General features: G+C 43.7%; 1 protein-coding gene across 21 annotated transcripts in view; it reads left to right on the top strand.

The window, feature by feature from the left end:
• Positions 1-17,092, top strand: part of Trpm3 (transient receptor potential cation channel subfamily M member 3) — an 814,506-nt gene extending 797,414 nt beyond the window's left edge. For 20 of the 21 annotated variants that reach the window (XM_026389224.2, XM_026389227.2, XM_026389223.2 and 17 more), the window contains 4 exons: positions 6,827-6,977; positions 7,086-7,285; positions 10,422-10,554; positions 15,121-16,573. In XM_026389224.2, coding sequence (XP_026245009.2) covers positions 6,827-6,977; positions 7,086-7,285; positions 10,422-10,554; positions 15,121-16,573 — 1,937 coding nt within the window. Of the gene's footprint in view, positions 1-6,826; positions 6,978-7,085; positions 7,286-10,421; positions 10,555-15,120; positions 16,574-17,069 lie in introns of those variants that run through there. The other variant, XM_026389242.2, reaches the window with a different exon arrangement.
• Positions 17,093-17,299: the final 207 nt, after the last annotated feature.

Genomic DNA, 17,299 nt, shown 5'->3' on the forward strand with positions numbered 1-17,299 from the left:
AGTGTTTAGTGAACAAAAGAGACAAAAGCCTTGCCCTCCTGGAGCTTATAGTCTAGTAAGGATGCTGTTGATCCTCATGTTCGTTTTCATTTGGGGGAGTATTTGTTCTTGTTGTGGTAGTGCTGGGAATTAAACCCAGAGCCTCACACTTGCTAGGCAAGTATTCTTCCTTTACTTTTTTTTTCTTTTTCTTTTTTTTTTTTTAATTAGAGCTTTACAGTTAAACATAGCAGTTGGGTTCATTCCAACAAACTCATACATGCATAGAATTCAATTTTAGTTCATAAGCCCCCCCCATTTTTCCCTCCACCTTTTCTTTCCTGTCTTCCCTCCCATTTCCCATTCTCCTTCCTCTACTCTACTAGACTTCCTTTTTTCGTATCTATTAATTTGTATTTGATTGGTTCTTTCTACATAATATAAAGGAAAGGTTCCCTGTCATATATTTATATATACACACAACATGATTATCTAAGAATTCATTCCACATTGTTCCCCTTACCCATCCCTCCACTCTACGTCTTCATCTCCTTATACACTACTGATCTTCCCTTTATCTTTATGTTATCCTATCTATCCTTCCTTCCCCCTTTCCTTTATTTTACTCTAGCTTCTGCATATGAGAGGAAACACTTGACCTTCTGAATTTGGATTATTTCACTTAGCATGATGTTCTTCACTTCCATCCATGTACATCCATGAGCCATAATTTCTTTTACATTTTTTTTTGGCTGAGTGGAACTCCATTGTATATACACCACACAATTTCTTAATCCATTCATCTATTGACGAGCATCTGGATTAATTCCATAATTTAGCTATTGTGAATTATGCTGCTATAAACATTGAGGTGGTTGTATTGCTGTAGTATTGCTAGGCAAGTGTTCTACTACTGAATTATACTCCCAGTCCCTCTAGTTATTATAAAAGCTTTTTTTATGGGGGAAAAAGTTGCAAGCTGGGTGTGGTGACAAGCAACTCTAATCCCAAGTACTTGGGAGGCTGAGGCAGGAGGATCTAAGTTCAAGGCCAGCCTAGGCAATTTAGTGAGACCTTGCTTCAAAATAAAGAAAGGGATATATCTCAGTGGTAGAGAGGTTCCTTAGTGATGTGCAATCCCCTTCAAAATAAAAGGGATGTAACTCAGTGGTAGAGAGCTTCCCTAGCATGGGCAATCCCCAGTACTAAGAGGAAAAATAATCCAACCCCTGCAAGGCTATGCTCCAAAACCTCCATAGCATGTACTGACGGGAGGACTTTCTTCTTATTTTCCACCCTGACTGGATTGTGACTCCACAGGCTATCAGTGTGTTCTGAAACCCAATTATCCATTTCTACTTGTTAATACATAGCTAGCAGAAATCGTGCTGCCAGATTTCTGCCCTGCAGTATGTCAGTGTGACCCACATAAATCAGCCACAGAGAATCTAAATCTCCAAATGCTAGGTCCTTTCTAATTTGGCTACAACTGCATAGATGCTTCCTCCTCTGTGCCTTCACTCACCCTGAGGCTCCTGTGGCTTAATATATCTAGGATCAGTTTCTAGAATAAGTTTTCTTCACTTTAGGGGTAGCTGATAGGTGCTTGGCCAAAGTTTCCCAACTGCATTTACCCTCTTAATTCTATAAAAGATCACAACTGTGTTGCCAGTTTCTGAGTCCAAGACCCCAACCAGACCAAAAAAAAAAAAAAAAACTAGTTGAACATCATCAGTGTCAACTTCTTGATTTATTTTAAGCTTTGGGAAAGAAGGGAACAGTGGTCTCTGGCTCCTGAAACTCTAACACTGATACAACCAAGTTATCAGGTCAGATTCTGTGTCCCTGGCTGCTCCTTCCAGTCTTTCTAGGCTATTCCAAGACTTCAAATGCAGCCTTTCAGAAATAGGGTACCCAAAATATAAGCATCTTTTATTGGCCTGTGGACAGGGGTGGAAGTGGAGATGACTGTATTAGGCAGGACTCTTAATAGCAAGTGATAGAAACCCAATTCAAATGGACCTGAGAAAGGAGAAATTATATGGCTCATGTAACTATAGAGGGCTAGTTTCAGGCATGACTGAGTCAAGAATCAGTTTCTTTTCTTTGTGAGGAAATAACTCTTGGTGGCCTTACATTACATTATAAAAAGATATTTTTCAATACTTTCTAATTTCAACAAGAGTCCCAAAGCTGATGCTCATTGGCCGTGATTGGTCAGGTCAGGTTATATGTCCATCCTGGTACCAATCACGAAAATCAGGGATAAAGCAGGATGGTTAATCTTCTTTTAGATATGGAATTGGAGTTCATTTTACCCAAACTTAATGAACTGAGAGTGGGTGTTGGGAGAATATTCAAAGGGAAACCAGGATGCATTTACTAGAGGAAGGGGCAATTTATACTAGGCAAGTGGAATTTGCAGACATCCACTACAAGGAGACTCTGCACTGACAGCAATAAAGAAGACAATGATAACATGCCACATGATAGGAAGACAATGGTGACAATACATTTGCTTTTGCAAGAGATCTGGGAGAAAAACCACCCAAGTGTCAGGTTCTGAAAGCAGAGAAGGAGACACAGTGGTAGCCACCAACCCACAAGTCCCTAACTGTTCACCCATGGGCTGTCTTAAATATGTGTCTGGGGTATTTCCCTGGTAGCATGAGCCCCAGGTACTGGTTGATGCCAGATGACAATCCAGATAACTATCCTCCATCCTGAAATCTACTGTTCATCAGGGCTTAAGACACCTAGTTCATCTTTATGAGTGGTAGACATCTATAAATTTGAATCATATCTTGAGTAGATAAATACCCAGAATAAGGCTATCATTAAAATCCATTATAGAGCAATGTTTTACACTAAGTTCTGCATATATATAATGTCACTGCCTTTTTGCTGCTATTACCAAAGGAAGGCTATCTCTTAATGATTCACTTTTATTATCATGATCATTGTCACAAGGATCATCTAATTCATTTATACCGCACTTGTTGCTGCAGAATATAAATGATGTTTCTTAGGCTAGTCTCGACTCCCACTCCACTCATGTGACCCAGGCCAGTGGAACTGCAGCAGTCAAGCAGGAGGGTCCCCTCAGAACCCACATTAGCTCATGCCACACAATAATGTGGTGTTTCATTCCTTGTCTGTGCCCCCTATTAAATTGTGGGTTCCTTAACAATGGTAATTCTCTTTGATTCCTGATATGCCCTGTACCCAGCATATCAAAACCATGTAATAAGTGCCATACCTAATGATTATAAAACTAATAAAAATAAGACATAGTCCCTAAATCCAAGAAGCCTGTAGCCCATTAATTACAAAAATAATTACAGTAATGATGACATTAACTGATGTTCATCAAGTGCTTTGTATTAGGTACTGAGCCATGTGGTTTGCATGCACTATCCCACATAATAATCATGACATGGTATTGCTACCAGCTTTCATAGTTGAAGAAGGTGACATTCGCAGAGTAAGCCGAAGTCAGGTCACTTGAAAGTGGTGGAGTCAGTGCATTTTAAGATGCATGTTTCTAGCCACTAAACTAGTGCTGTCTCTATCAAGGCAAGATGTATGAAAGGTGGGGGAAGCTGGATCAATCAATAACCAAGGGATTGGCAGGTCATTCCCAGGACCAACCACATTGACATCAAGTCAAATCTTATATAAAGATATTAGGCTGGTCCAAGTTTTAACTAATGAGAATCTTTGAAGAATCAGAGGAATACACGAAACCTACAGATTGGTCTGTGGCACTGTCCAAAGGCCAGTGGAAATGCAAGCACCTACTTTTCTCTCTGGTTTCCCCTCTCAGCTTGGAGAAGTGTCTGCATGACCTTCTCTAAATATGGGATCGAAAAGTATAAGAAGGCCAAGAAAAAATGGTGCACACTTATAATCCCAGCTACTCAGGAGGCTAAGGCAGAAGGATCACAAGTTCAAAGCCAGCCTGTGCAACTTAAGGAGACCCTGTATCAAAATAAAAAATTCAAAAGACTAAGAATGTAGCTCAGTGTTAGAGTGCTTATATAGCATGCACAAGGCCCTAGGATCAATCCAAGTACAAAACACACACACAGGCTAAGGTTGTAGCTCAGTGGTAGAGTGCTCGCCTTGCACATGGAGGGCACTGGGTTTGATCCTTAGCACCACATAAAAATAAAATAAAGGTATTGTGTCCATCTACAAGTAAAAAAAAATATTTAAAACACACATAGATGCATAGATGCTTCCCAAGATGGGTGAGCTCTGCCTCTTACAAGTTTTTTCACATTTCTCAGAATGGAGTTAGAAATGGAGACCAGGATGCATTTGTACATATTATATAAGCTTTGTGACTTTCCCCAGGCAATTATTTCTGCTCTTCTCTGTTGCCTTCCCAGAGGGATCTGAGCAGAAACCAGAGGAAAGGGCAGAACAAGGAAGCAACCGTCCCATCAGACTGTTAGGCCAGGAGGAAGCATGAGGAATAGGTGGGGAATAGCAATTTTAATTCCAGGATCTGTGGTCAAGTGGGTAATAAAGATCCCAAAGTTTGGTTGAATATGAGAAGCCAAAGCACATTCTTCTTGTCAAGCTGGATAGGACTTCTGAAGGGAACTTTGTATGGAGCTAATAACCTCCCAGAACTAGGACTATGCATCATGGGTAGGTTTGTGCAGGTGTGGGATATGTGTGTTACTGCTCAACAACCAAATTGTGTCATCGTGTTATTCTTTCTACGAGCATTGATCGTGTATGGGTGCATATGGGTATGCTGTGTGCACACTGAGCCAGGTGATGGGAAACCTGGAAGAACTATTTTCCCACTGGGAATCTTGGGGGGCATGTAGATGAGTAAATTATCAATGACAGTACAGTGTTAGAGCCCCCCAAGAGACAAACAGAGGATGCTATGAGGTTGCAAGGAAGCTACCTACCACCATCATGGCTGGAAGAGGGTAGAAGGTGAGCTGCAGTGGGCTTCAAAACACTGGATGAGCACTAAGGAATGAATGGAACCCACCCAGCACGACTGTAGGGATCAGGGAGCCTTTTGAAGTAGATGAAACAGCAGGGCTTAAAATCAGGAAGCAAAATAGAGCATGGCATTTCTAGGACCTGCAAGAAAGTCCAGTTGGTGCCCAGGAGGGAGAGGTAGGAAGCAGCAGGAGATGGCACTGGGCCAGCCACACACAGAGTTTTGGGCTTCATCCTGAAGCCAGTGTGGTCTCTGTCACTGGGTTTTCCTTCCAAGGGAGAAAATGATGAGGACCACTTACAGGACTGTCTTGGGTGGTCGGTGCTTCAGCTGCCAATAACAAAAAGATTCCTGCTTCTCCAAAGCATCCAGTTCCAACATCCAGTCATCTTGCAGGAAGAACCCGAGGAAGCACTTTGTCCATCTTGTCCTGACCATAAAGACAGAGTGTAGGTGGCTTGATGCCATTAAACCCTCCTACCCTGAGAGCATGTGTTTTGGTAATCAGAGCCTATCAGAAATTCTCATGGCATTTTTTCCAGCCTAATTCAAGTTCAGTGGGTTCAGCCTTTGCAGCAACTGAGAATCACCTGGGAAGTTTGAAAAACAATGCCAATGCCCAGGGCACCCCTGGGGATTCTGATCCAATGGGATGGCACAGCTCAGTGTTGGTGTTTTTTTCAGGCTCCCCAGGTGATCCCTGGAAGCCAGGGTTGAGAATCACTGTCAAAACACAGCCTAGCAACGGGAACTCTAAAAAATGGAATGGGCTGCCTTTGCCAGGTCCTCCAGCCAAATAGATTCTGGGTGGGCTTTGCAAACCTTCTAGGCACATCACCAAAAGCACCCTGTGGCCACTACTCTTGGTGCTTCTTCCTATTTCCCTCCACCCCAACTCCCTTTCACAGTAGATGCAGAAGGACCATGTCCTAAGGCCAACATCAGGGAGTGGCTCCTGTGGGCATCTTTCACTCCACAAGCCACGTTGTCAGTGTGGTACTCTAAAGCTTCATCAAGGATTTTCCCCCCTGCATTTACCTGGAAGCTCCAAGCAGTTCTCATTAGCACATTACTCATGCTCACCTAGTCCCACACATCACCTTCCTCCTCACCCCACCTCCAGATCTTTTTTTTTTCCTTTGTCCTATTTGCCCATTTATTTAACTGCAGTTAGGTTTTATTCTCCATGCCCTGAAAAGCACATTTTCAGAATGGAAATGCTACTGGAGAAAAGCAGGTAGCTGTGGGTTCTGTGGTTCCAACACACTCACACACCTACCCATTGCCCTCTGGTGAAACCCCACCCATCAATAGCACAGAGTGACAAGCCCTCTAAATACTTCCCAAGGCACTGCCCTGTGTTGTTCCTCCTGCACTGAGACAGTAAATCGTTAGCTCTGAGCCCTTGGGTTGTTTCTTGCAGCAATTAACAGCTGCCCCAGTGTTAATTCCCAATCAATAGCCCCTCAGTACTGCTGCTCTTAAGCTGACAGCTGATGGCCTCCACAGCACATTTTGAAAGTAACTTGCTGGGGAGGTGGGACTCTCTGCGCTCCCCAGGCATCCTCCAACACCAAGTATCCCTCACTGAATGTCAGGGGCCAAGGGACAGAGTGAGCAAGCAGGAACCTCCTTCCAATAGGATGACAGCCCAGGGAAGCAGGGAGAACTGAAACTCCCCTCTGGAGAAGCAGCCCTTTATGATATTCATGCAGCTTTCATTTTTTCTATTTTGGCTTTTTTAGAATTTTTTTTTTCCTGTTCGAGATGGCTGGATTTTTCTTCCATCTAAAGCTCTCATTCAAAGCAGTTTTGTTTTGTTTTTAAATCAGATAGCCAGAGTCTCTCATTTCTTGTCTGTGTTGCTTCCTCCAGCTCCCTGTGGACAGAATGAGACCCGAGAGGATGGCAAAATCATCCAGCTGCCCCCCTGCAAGACAGGAGCATGGATTGTGCCGGCCATCATGGCCTGCTACCTCTTGGTGGCAAACATCCTGCTGGTCAACCTTCTCATTGCTGTCTTTAAGTGAGTGGACCGTTCTGCAGCACATGGGGGGGTGGACATGGGGTGGAGGGAATTGATGCTCTAGAAAGCAGCAGGTTTTCTTATTTGATTCTCTCTGGTCTGTTTCAGCAATACATTTTTTGAGGTAAAGTCGATATCCAACCAAGTGTGGAAGTTTCAGAGATATCAGCTCATCATGACATTCCATGAAAGGCCAGTGCTGCCCCCGCCTCTGATCATCTTCAGCCACATGACCATGATATTCCAGCACCTCTGCTGTCGATGGAGGAAGCACGAGAGCGACCCAGATGAAAGGGACTATGGCCTGAGTAAGACTCAAGCGAGAGCCTGATGGCCAGGCCACCACAGTCAGAAACCCCACCCATTTCTTACAGGCAGCCATGCAGGGTCCTGGCTTGACTGGCTCCTCCCCCTCTGAAGACTAGGGGAGGGGGCACAAGGGAACATCTGCTTGCAGCAGAAACGGTACTAGAAAGAAGACAGTAGAAGCTGATATTAAGTGTTCTTAGCCTCACATCTTTCTTAGTGAGATAAAATCAGTCTCCAGCAGGGTTGTTTTAGCACCTTCATAGGTCCTAAGCGTCTTACTTCCCAGGGGTCCCACCTCCAGATACATCAACCATATTAATATGCATCTAACGCTGCATAATATATCATTTTTACACACTGTGACATGGTTGAGTTTCAGTGACTCAGTTTGATCCCCCATTGTCATTTCTGGATCTATAATTTTTTTCAGGTCTTAAGCATTTTCCTGAGCCTTAGAAGTTGAGCCCACATGACCTCATGAAGAAACAAGCCTTACTTTCTATTATGCAAAGAACAAAACGGGAGACTCCACCATCCATCTTCTAGCCCAGGGTTTCTAAAGGAAGTTCTGTTGACACTGGGGAAGAATAGTTCCTCTTTGTGTAAGACTGTGCCACACATCACAGAAAATTAGCATATCCACCCACACACATTAAGTACCAGTAGCTCCTGCAGATTCCTAAATGCCCTTTGGGTACCAACTCCACTCAGTTAAGAACATTGGGAATCCAGCCCCATACAGATCAGCTACTGTGGTTTCTCCAAGTACATTGAATCAAGCACTTACATTAAATCTATGAACAAGACCTCTGGAATTGTGGTCTACTTCCCTCCGTGTGATACCTGTATATAGATTAGGTTTAAAACCAAAGCCACTTAAGCAGGTCCTTCTCCAAGTCTGAAGCTTTTAACTGTGTCCCTGACAGCAATTCCCTACTTTTTTCTAGACACTAAAACTGGGGAGTTGGAAAGAGCTGGGACATCCAAAATCACTGGTTCCATCTGAAACACAAATTTAGGCAAATAGAAAGTTGGGGGTGGGGTGAAGAATAATCTGCAAGTTGAACCCTGAACTTTTGTATTCAGGACTTTGACCAGTATGGAGGACGATGGGTTGCAAAATCAGGAGCAGAGGAATGTTATAATGAATTATACCCTACAATGGACACGCAGTTGAGGGTGAACTGGAGGTCCCAACAACATTTACAGTAAAGCATGGGTCATTTTTAGTAAAAGGAGAATGTCACTTATCCAGAGTGCTCAGGAAGGAGTGTGAAATTAAACATAGAAAGTGGAGCGGAGCAGTCCATAGACCTGTTTCTGCTCCAGGGCCCACCCCTCACATACCAGAGGACCAGAGCCAGCCAGACACTGGAGCAAGTAGGAAGCTCTAACTCATAGTTTTCTCACTGCTGTTACCGCTAGTGGCACAGGTCTCTGGGCACATGGAAGGGAGATTTCTCAGAGAATGAAGATTTGGGAGCTGTGGCTGGGTCAGAAAGGATGACGAGGAGACAGGAGAGCACTGTGTTATATATATATCAATCAAGGGAAAGTGAACTTTTCACTGTCAATCTGTAGCCTTAATTAAAAGATCCCAGGGCACTGCCAGGTTCTTGCAGAGCCTCAGATAAAAGCACTCTGAAGTGTAAAATGTAAGCTATATTGCAAATTTGACATGTTGATGGATTTTTAAAAAAATAATATTTTATTTTTTTAAGAAAGAGCATTACATTTAGCCAAAGAAGTCAAAGGAAGTGCTATTAAGGTGCCAACAGAGTAAGAATTTGGAACACTTCTCTGGGCTCAAATATAGCAATAGTAAGAAGGAGTCTGTACTTTGCAGGCCGCGATGCCTGGTCTCTTTTCATGGGTCTCTCTCCCACCCACGGCTCTATGTAATTTCATAACTGAACCTCAAGTGTCCACTTCTGAGAAAACCCTCCCTCGAAGAAAAGGAAGTGAGAAAGTGAGAGACAGGTGAGCGAGAAATGAAGGACAGAGACCAGGCAAAGACCCACACAAAGGTTAATTTGTCAAAGCTGACAAATATAAGGTCATTTCTCTATAGAGAGGGAAGAGGCCCCAGATGTTCAGGTGCTCAGCTTTTGTGGGGTAGGGGTCTGGAGTTGTTGTTCTGGCTCTGTGGGAGAGACTGGGGGTGCTTGTGTCGGAGCTAGGTGGGTGGGGAACAGCATGGGATTGGCTTAGGTCCATGTCACCCTGGGGCTTTTCAGATCAAAGGGGTCGCATCCTTCTGGGATTGACTTAGGGTTATGGTACCTTGGGGTAGGTTACTAATGGGGGTGGGAGGAGTTCATGTAAGAGGAAGTACAGGAAAGCTAAACTTATCTCATATGACGGCAGTTAACATTTAAGATGGCTGCTCAAATGTTAAATCAAGACCCTATACTCACCTCAAGAAGTCGGCCATATTTAAGAAAAGCAGTCTGATTTCTGGTATTTTCTTTACTCTCATCTGCTTTTAAATTCATATTTTCCATGCCCCCAGCAATTTCAAACAAAATCCTCAAAGCAAGGAAGATAGAAAATTCCTGAAGAGCTAAGATCCAGAATTCCAAACACTTGAGATGATCCCTGTGGCACCTCTAGGGCACAGGATTAGAAGAAGGACTTGCTCATTTATGGTTCTTCCAAACCAGCTCTCTCAGCCCAACCCTAATTCATGAACCCATTTAAAGGCTCACATTTCTACTGGGCTCTTTTCATGCTCTATTAGTTATAAGTTTACCTGCTGTAAGGAGAAAGCCAGAGTAACAATAGCACGAATAAATATGGTTTTGTTTTTCTCACATAACAAAAAGTAAGGAGATGGATAATCCAGACTCAAGGATGGTTCCCTGAAGTCAAGGGCCCAGAGGCCTTCAGTTGTTAGGCGAAGCTCTTCCTTTTGTGCTCTCTTGTTTCATAGCCACAGAATAGCTGCCTCTGATCGAATCTAGCGTTCAGAAGGCAGTGATGCAAGTCACCTAATTGGATTTGGATTTCATTTGAGACTAGACGCTAGGCCCCTTTTTCCCCGCCTTGATTCACATTAGGAACTTCATTAGGCCCACAGATTCCTGCCATCACTGTTGTTTCTCTGCCTCATGGCTCTCATTTTTTTTTCCACAGAACTCTTCATAACCGATGACGAGCTCAAAAAAGTACACGATTTTGAAGAGCAGTGCATAGAGGAATATTTCAGAGAAAAGGATGATCGATTCAACTCATCCAATGATGAGAGGATACGGGTGACTTCAGAAAGGTGTGTTCCCTGGGCACACGCCTCCTGCAGATGCTTTATGGCGTGGTCCGCTTTACCCATTGAATTCATTCTTACGATCCCCAATCAGAGACCCCTTGTGCTTATTTTTTATTTTCCAAGAAAGCATAGAGCTTCTGAGAGAACAGAACATTGCATGAGGTGCTATGGATCAAATCCAGACTTGGAGATCCTAGGCTTCTTCAGCAGGCAGTAGCAGCGGCCCTCCTGGACAGCAGAGATTGGCAAGTCCAGGGCTGGCATTGCTGACTCAGACCAGTAACTAGAAAATTTGGACCCAGACACAAACCAAGAGAGACTCATTCTGAATTTATACTTTTCCAACAGTTTCACTGAGCACTGAGCATCTTCTCTGGCAGAGTACAATGGTACTAGGGCCTAGCTTATATGTGTACTAAGTACTTTCCAGATAAACAACAGCAAGAGACTTTTGTATCAATGAGAATCATTATTGTTTTTTTTTCCCAGAATTGTTTTGTTTTGGTTTTTGTTCTTTATAGAACAAGATAAAAACAAAAATAAAATAAAATAAAAGCAGATTTTTTCTACCCTGTGGTTATATACTTTTAGATCTCATTGACCAAGTAGTTTTGAGAGCCAGTAGGGAAAAAAATCTCCAAATAAAAAGAAGAGAATCCTTTAAATCTAATACAATAGATTTATGCAAATGCTCATATATTTTCTTGTTGTTCTTGTTTTATTGTAGACTTACAAAAACTCAATTCTAGTGCACTTGGGAACTATTCTAAAGAACACTCAGAGTATAACAAAGAATGAGTGTAAATTTACATTTTAACCATTTGCAATATGAAAATGGCAAAAGCTACTTAATAATTAGTGTAGAAAAATAGATATTGATGACTTTATCTAATATGAATCAGGATTCTAAGATTCAAGACATTCATTTTTAGCTTTCATAAAATGACATTTTGGGGAAAAAATGACATTTTTTGCCTGCTTATCCACTTCATACATTCTCTACTGAATGTAAAAATTAAATGAATAACCCTGGCCCTTTATTTCTTTGCAGAATGCAGTCCAAATGAACGTGTGTGTGTGTGTGTGTGTGTGTGTGTATGCATTTGAGTGATTGTATCCATAGGTACCAAGTCAGTAGTAAAAAAATTTAAAGCCATGCAGATTTTATACACATCTGTCACTAAAAAGAGAGCATTTTGTGATGATATCATGTGAAGCAATGGAAAGCAGAGGAAATAGCTACAAATCTGAAGGTCTTTCCCATTCTCAGGCCTTGAAAAAATTATTTATTAATGGACAGATAGCTACGTGGGTCCCAGAAAATTATGCCATGTAAGCACATAACCATTGCTCGGGCATCTTTCCAAAGCTTATATCTACAGGCCTTTGAAATGCCTTTGAATTTGGGAAATCCCTAGACCTTGAAGGGAAAAAAAAGGTTGGGAGGAAGGAGTGTTAAGATGCCAGAAAAGCCAGATGCTGTGGTACACACCTGTAATCATGGAGACTCCAGAGGCTGAGGCAGGAAGGGGATTGCAAATTCAAGACCAGCCTGGGAAATTTAGCAAGACTCTGTCTTAAAATAAAAAGCAAAGAGGACTGGAAATGTAGCTGAGTGGTATAGTGCCCCTGGGTGCAATCCTAAGTAAAAAAAAAAAAAAAAGAAGAAGAAGAAGAAGAAGAAGAAGGAGGAGGAGGAGGAGGAGGAGGAGGAGGAGGAGGAGGAGGAGGAGGAGGAGGAGGAGGAGAAGAAGAAGAAGAAGAAGGTGAAGGAGGAAAAAGAAGGCAGGAAGTCTTTGTCTCTTCGGGGAACTAGAGTGAGGAGCTGCAGACAGCAGCACATGTGAACGCACTATGACCATGTCACCAACTCCTTCTATAAAGAAACAGTAGGGAACTATAGCACTGGGTGGGAGTCTGTGTCTGTAAACCCTTCCCCAAGACCCAGTTCTGTCTGGGTGGTTACAGAGCCCCACCCTCAGAGAGGGTGAGAAAGGTGAGCAATTTGCAGAAACCCAGAACAGAGTGTAGAGCCTACCCTCCCTGCATTCTGGAGTAATAGACCTGGAGAATCAACATGCCCTCAAGACCAAGCCCAGGTACCTTGAGCCAAGCCGCATTCTGTTTTGTGGCTTCTTCTGCACTTGTCTGGAGATTTTATTTTGATTGTTTCCTGTTGCTGTCCTTTTTTGTTTTGTTTTATTTTGTTTTGTTTGCCTTTGGAAGCATATTAAAAAGAAATATCTTTCAACACCAAAACTGCACTCAGCACAACCGAAACATTGGGGTGCCCCGAGGGAAGAGAGTGTGACCAAAGGATGAGTCGATCCATATTGCCCATCTCACATATCTCCAGGACATGCCCTCTCTCTGAGTCGGAGCGGCAGCAGACGTCACATGTCCTGATTGCATTCTGTTGGTAGAGAAGAAACAGATACACATATGTGTATTATATAGATACACATTGGGACAGATACATGTGGTTGAATCATTCTAATTACCTGTGCACACTCTACATAGTACAGAGAACATTACATAATTCAACCTTTATGTTAGGCAACCCCAATAAAAGAGGGAAAGATAAATAAGTGTTCCTTGCATGGAACCTCTTGTTTTCCATAAGCGCTTTTTCTTTTTCTTTATACTCGGTCACTCTGTGTCACCTTGGGGATTCCTGTTGATCCATACGTTCTCATCATCTATGCCTCCATTTTAAATTCTGAGTTATTTGATCAAAATCAGCAACTAGTGGCTACAATCATGACCCAAAACCCCTGGTTGGCTCCTCAGGCCTGTTTATATGGGATACATACCTGTTTAACTTAACTTTTCAAGAAGAATTTTTAAAAGAGTAAGGGAAGTACTCTCATTACATATTAAACATGTAAATTGGACTCTAGGATATTTCATTTAAAAAAAATTACTACCCCTTTTATTTAAAAAAAAAAAGACCCTATTAGGTCCATAACTTAAATGACTCAGACAATTGGATGTTTACATAGTCAAGAACACCCAGAGTTCTGCAAGAAAATGCATGAGACAATTCATTATTATTATTTTAGGCAAGACTAACTTTCCAGCCAGACATGGTGGCGCATGCCAGCTACTCAGAGGTTAAGGCAGGAGGAGCCCAAGTTTGAGGCCAGCCTCAGCAACTTACCGAGACCCCATCTCAAAATAAAAGATAGTAGTATAGTGCCTGTAAATTCAATCCCCAGTGCCAAAAGAAAAGGCTCACATTTCAACCCACCTCCGAGCCCACAGGAGACTGAAGTTGGTGAAGAATGATTCTTCAGCCCTGTTGTATAGGCCTTCCTCCCCTGGTTCCATTCCCTGGGACCGTGTTGTTTTCACTCTTGGGGCTCCTGCCAGCTTCTCCTGACTTTCCCTGAAGAACCTCTTCTTCCTATACCCCCTGACTTCCTCGTATCCTCCTTGGGCTCCTCAGTCTGTGTCCAGCTTCCTGCCTACAACAGGTCTTCTGTTGCCAGCTGTTGGCACCTCAGCTCCACCTCTCACCTGCTAGTTTTCTCTATGACATTGGATCCTGGAGCCAAAGGCAGGTGGGTCATGGGAGAGAGGCCCCACAGTACAGGCAGTGAGGAGAGATTTCACAGCTCTTGGACCAATGATCATTCACGTGCAATTATGCCAAAAGAGCATCTTTATCTTTTTCAAATATCAACCGTATATAAATGGCCCTGAAAATAATAGAGGAGGGATAAAACTGTTCTGCCCTTTCTTGTTCTTCTAGCTCCAGCAAGTTAATAGGACCAAGTACCTAGGATATGTTAAACAAAAAAGCTAAAAAAACAAAACCCACTGGATTATACAAGGCCTGGCAGTGCACATCCATAGTCCCAGCTACTCTGGGCTGAAGCAGGAGTTCAAGACTAGCCTGGAAAGCACAGTATGGTCCCATATTGAAACAAATTTTAAAAAGACAAATGGAGGGGCTGGGATATAGCTCAGTTGATAGAGTGCTTGCCTCACTTGCACAAGGCCCTCCCTAGGATCAATCCCCAGCATCACCAAAAAAAATAAATAAATAAATAACAAAAAAAAAAACCACTTATACACACACACACACACACACACGGCCAGGCACAATGGTGCATGTCTGTGATCCCAAAGGCTTGGGAGGCTGAGACAGGTGGATTGCAAGTTCAAAGCCAGCCTTAGCAACTTCAAGGCACTAAGCAGCTCAGTGAGATGCTGTCTCTAATTAAAATACAAAATGGAGCTAGGGATGTGGCTCAGTGGTCGAATGCCCCTAAATTCAATCCTCAGTATGAAAAAAAAAAAAAGAAAGAAAGAAAGAAAAAGAAAGACAAACAGATTAGATGATCCTCCAGCACAAAGATTTTACTTCTATTTCTCAGCAAACACATCAATGCCACTCTTTTTCTCCTCAGCCCCTCTAACTACCTGTAATCCCTCAGATTCCCTCTGGGAAAAGAGTCTGGGTAGCCTCTAGGTGAGCACAGCTTTGATGCCCTCTGTCCTTGCTCTCTAAACCCCTAGGAGAGGAACCTGACCCAGGACTGTCATTGTCTCCTTTTCCTACAGGGTGGAGAACATGTCCATGCGGCTGGAGGAGGTCAATGAGAGAGAGCACTCCATGAAGGCTTCACTCCAGACCGTGGACATCCGGCTGGCGCAGCTTGAGGACCTCATCGGGCGCATGGCCACAGCCCTGGAGCGCCTGACGGGTCTGGAGCGAGCTGAGTCCAACAAGATCCGCTCGAGGACCTCCTCGGACTGCACGGACGCAGCCTACATCGTCCGCCAGAGCAGCTTCAACAGCCAGGAGGGAAACACCTTCAAGCTCCAAGAGAGTATAGACCCTGCAGGTGAGGAGACCATGTCCCCAACCTCTCCAACCTTAATGCCCCGTATGCGAAGCCATTCTTTCTATTCAGTCAATATGAAAGACAAAGGTGGTATAGAAAAGTTGGAAAGTATTTTTAAAGAAAGGTCCCTGAGCCTACACCGAGCTACTAGTTCCCACTCAGTAGCCAAAGAATCCAAAGCTCCTGCAGCCCCTGCAAACACCTTGGCCATTGTTCCTGATTCTAGAAGACCATCGTCATGCATAGACATCTATGTCTCTGCCATGGATGAGCTTCACTGTGACATAGACCCTCTGGACAATTCCATGAACATCCTTGGGTTGGGAGAACCAAGCTTTTCGGTTCCAGCACCTTCCACAGCCCCTTCAAGCAGTGCCTATGTAACCCTTGCACCCACAGACAGACCTCCAAGCCGGAGCATCGATTTCGAAGACATCACCTCCATGGACACTAGGTCTTTTTCTTCAGACTATACCCACATTCCAGAATGCCAAAACCCCTGGGACTCCGACCCTCCGATGTATCACACCATTGAGCGTTCCAAGAGTAGCCGCTATCTAGCCGCCACACCTTTTCTTCTAGAAGAGGCCCCCATAGTGAAATCTCATAGCTTTATGTTTTCTCCTTCGAGGAGTTATTACGCCAACTTTGGGGTGCCTGTGAAAACAGCAGAATATACAAGTATTACGGACTGTATCGACACAAGGTGTGTCAATACCCCTCAAGCGATTGCCGACAGAGCCACCTTCCCCGGAGGTCTTGGCGATAAAGTAGAGGACTTATCTTGCTGTCATCCTGAGCGAGAAGCAGAACTGAGCCACCCTAGCTCTGACAATGAGGAGAACGAGGCCAGAGGCCGGAGAGCAGCCATCGCGATGTCCTCCCAGGAGGGTGACAACTCAGACAGAAACCTATCCAACAACATCACGGTTCCCAAGATAGAGCGTGCCAACAGCTACTCAGCAGAGGAGCCAAGCGCGCCATATGCACACACCAGAAAGAGCTTCTCTATCAGTGACAAGCTCGACAGGCAGCGGAACACGGCAAGCCTGCGAAATCCCTTCCAGAGGAGTAAGTCCTCCAAGCCGGAAGGCCGAGGGGACAACCTGTCCATGAGGAGACTGTCCAGAACGTCGGCTTTCCACAGCTTTGAAAGCAAGCACAACTAACTCTTCTTACCATGCCTTGCAGGAGGCTCGAGAACCCAGCCCTAAATTCTCCCCAAACTCCACCTTTTTCCCCCTTCCTTGAATCACACCCGCTTTATTCTTAGCTGAGCAAAACAAGCAATGTGTTGGGAGATGTTAACTCAAAGGTGACTTCTGGGCCACAGATCAAGAAAACATTTGATCTGACCCAGTGCCAAACACAGGGTAGTTGAAGCATGTTCACACTTGCTGGGTAGGGAGGGGATGGGGGGAGAAGGGTTAGAGATGAATGTGTATCACCAGTCTCTGCAGAAAGCCATGAGCTCTGGGGAACCAAGGGGCTTCAAGCACTCTCAACGCCAGGAGGCATCTTGTGATTTCTACCCATTATCAAGAGCTTTAGGATGCAGGGCTAAGTTGCAAAATAAAATAAAATAGCCAGCATACAAAATGAGATATTCTAAACTTCAATTCTGTTTTCTTTTCACATTGGCTCCATCACTGGTGACTGATGAAGAGCATCCTTTTTATTCAGTATAAGCCGGCAGCAAGCAGTTCTACCTAACGTCCCACATCCTTCTCATGCCAACACTTCTGTAATTGGTCATTATAAAGAAAAAAACAAGGTAACAGTCATAGTTCACCTGTCTCTTATATATTCACTTCTGGTGCCACAACTGTTTTATCTTTTTTGAAGAAAATAAGGGAACAGAAATGCCTTTTGGTCTTGCAATGGAAATGATAGAA

Source organism: Urocitellus parryii, chromosome 4 (assembly GCF_045843805.1).
Source record: "Urocitellus parryii isolate mUroPar1 chromosome 4, mUroPar1.hap1, whole genome shotgun sequence".
Classification (NCBI taxonomy): Eukaryota; Metazoa; Chordata; class Mammalia; order Rodentia; family Sciuridae; genus Urocitellus; species Urocitellus parryii.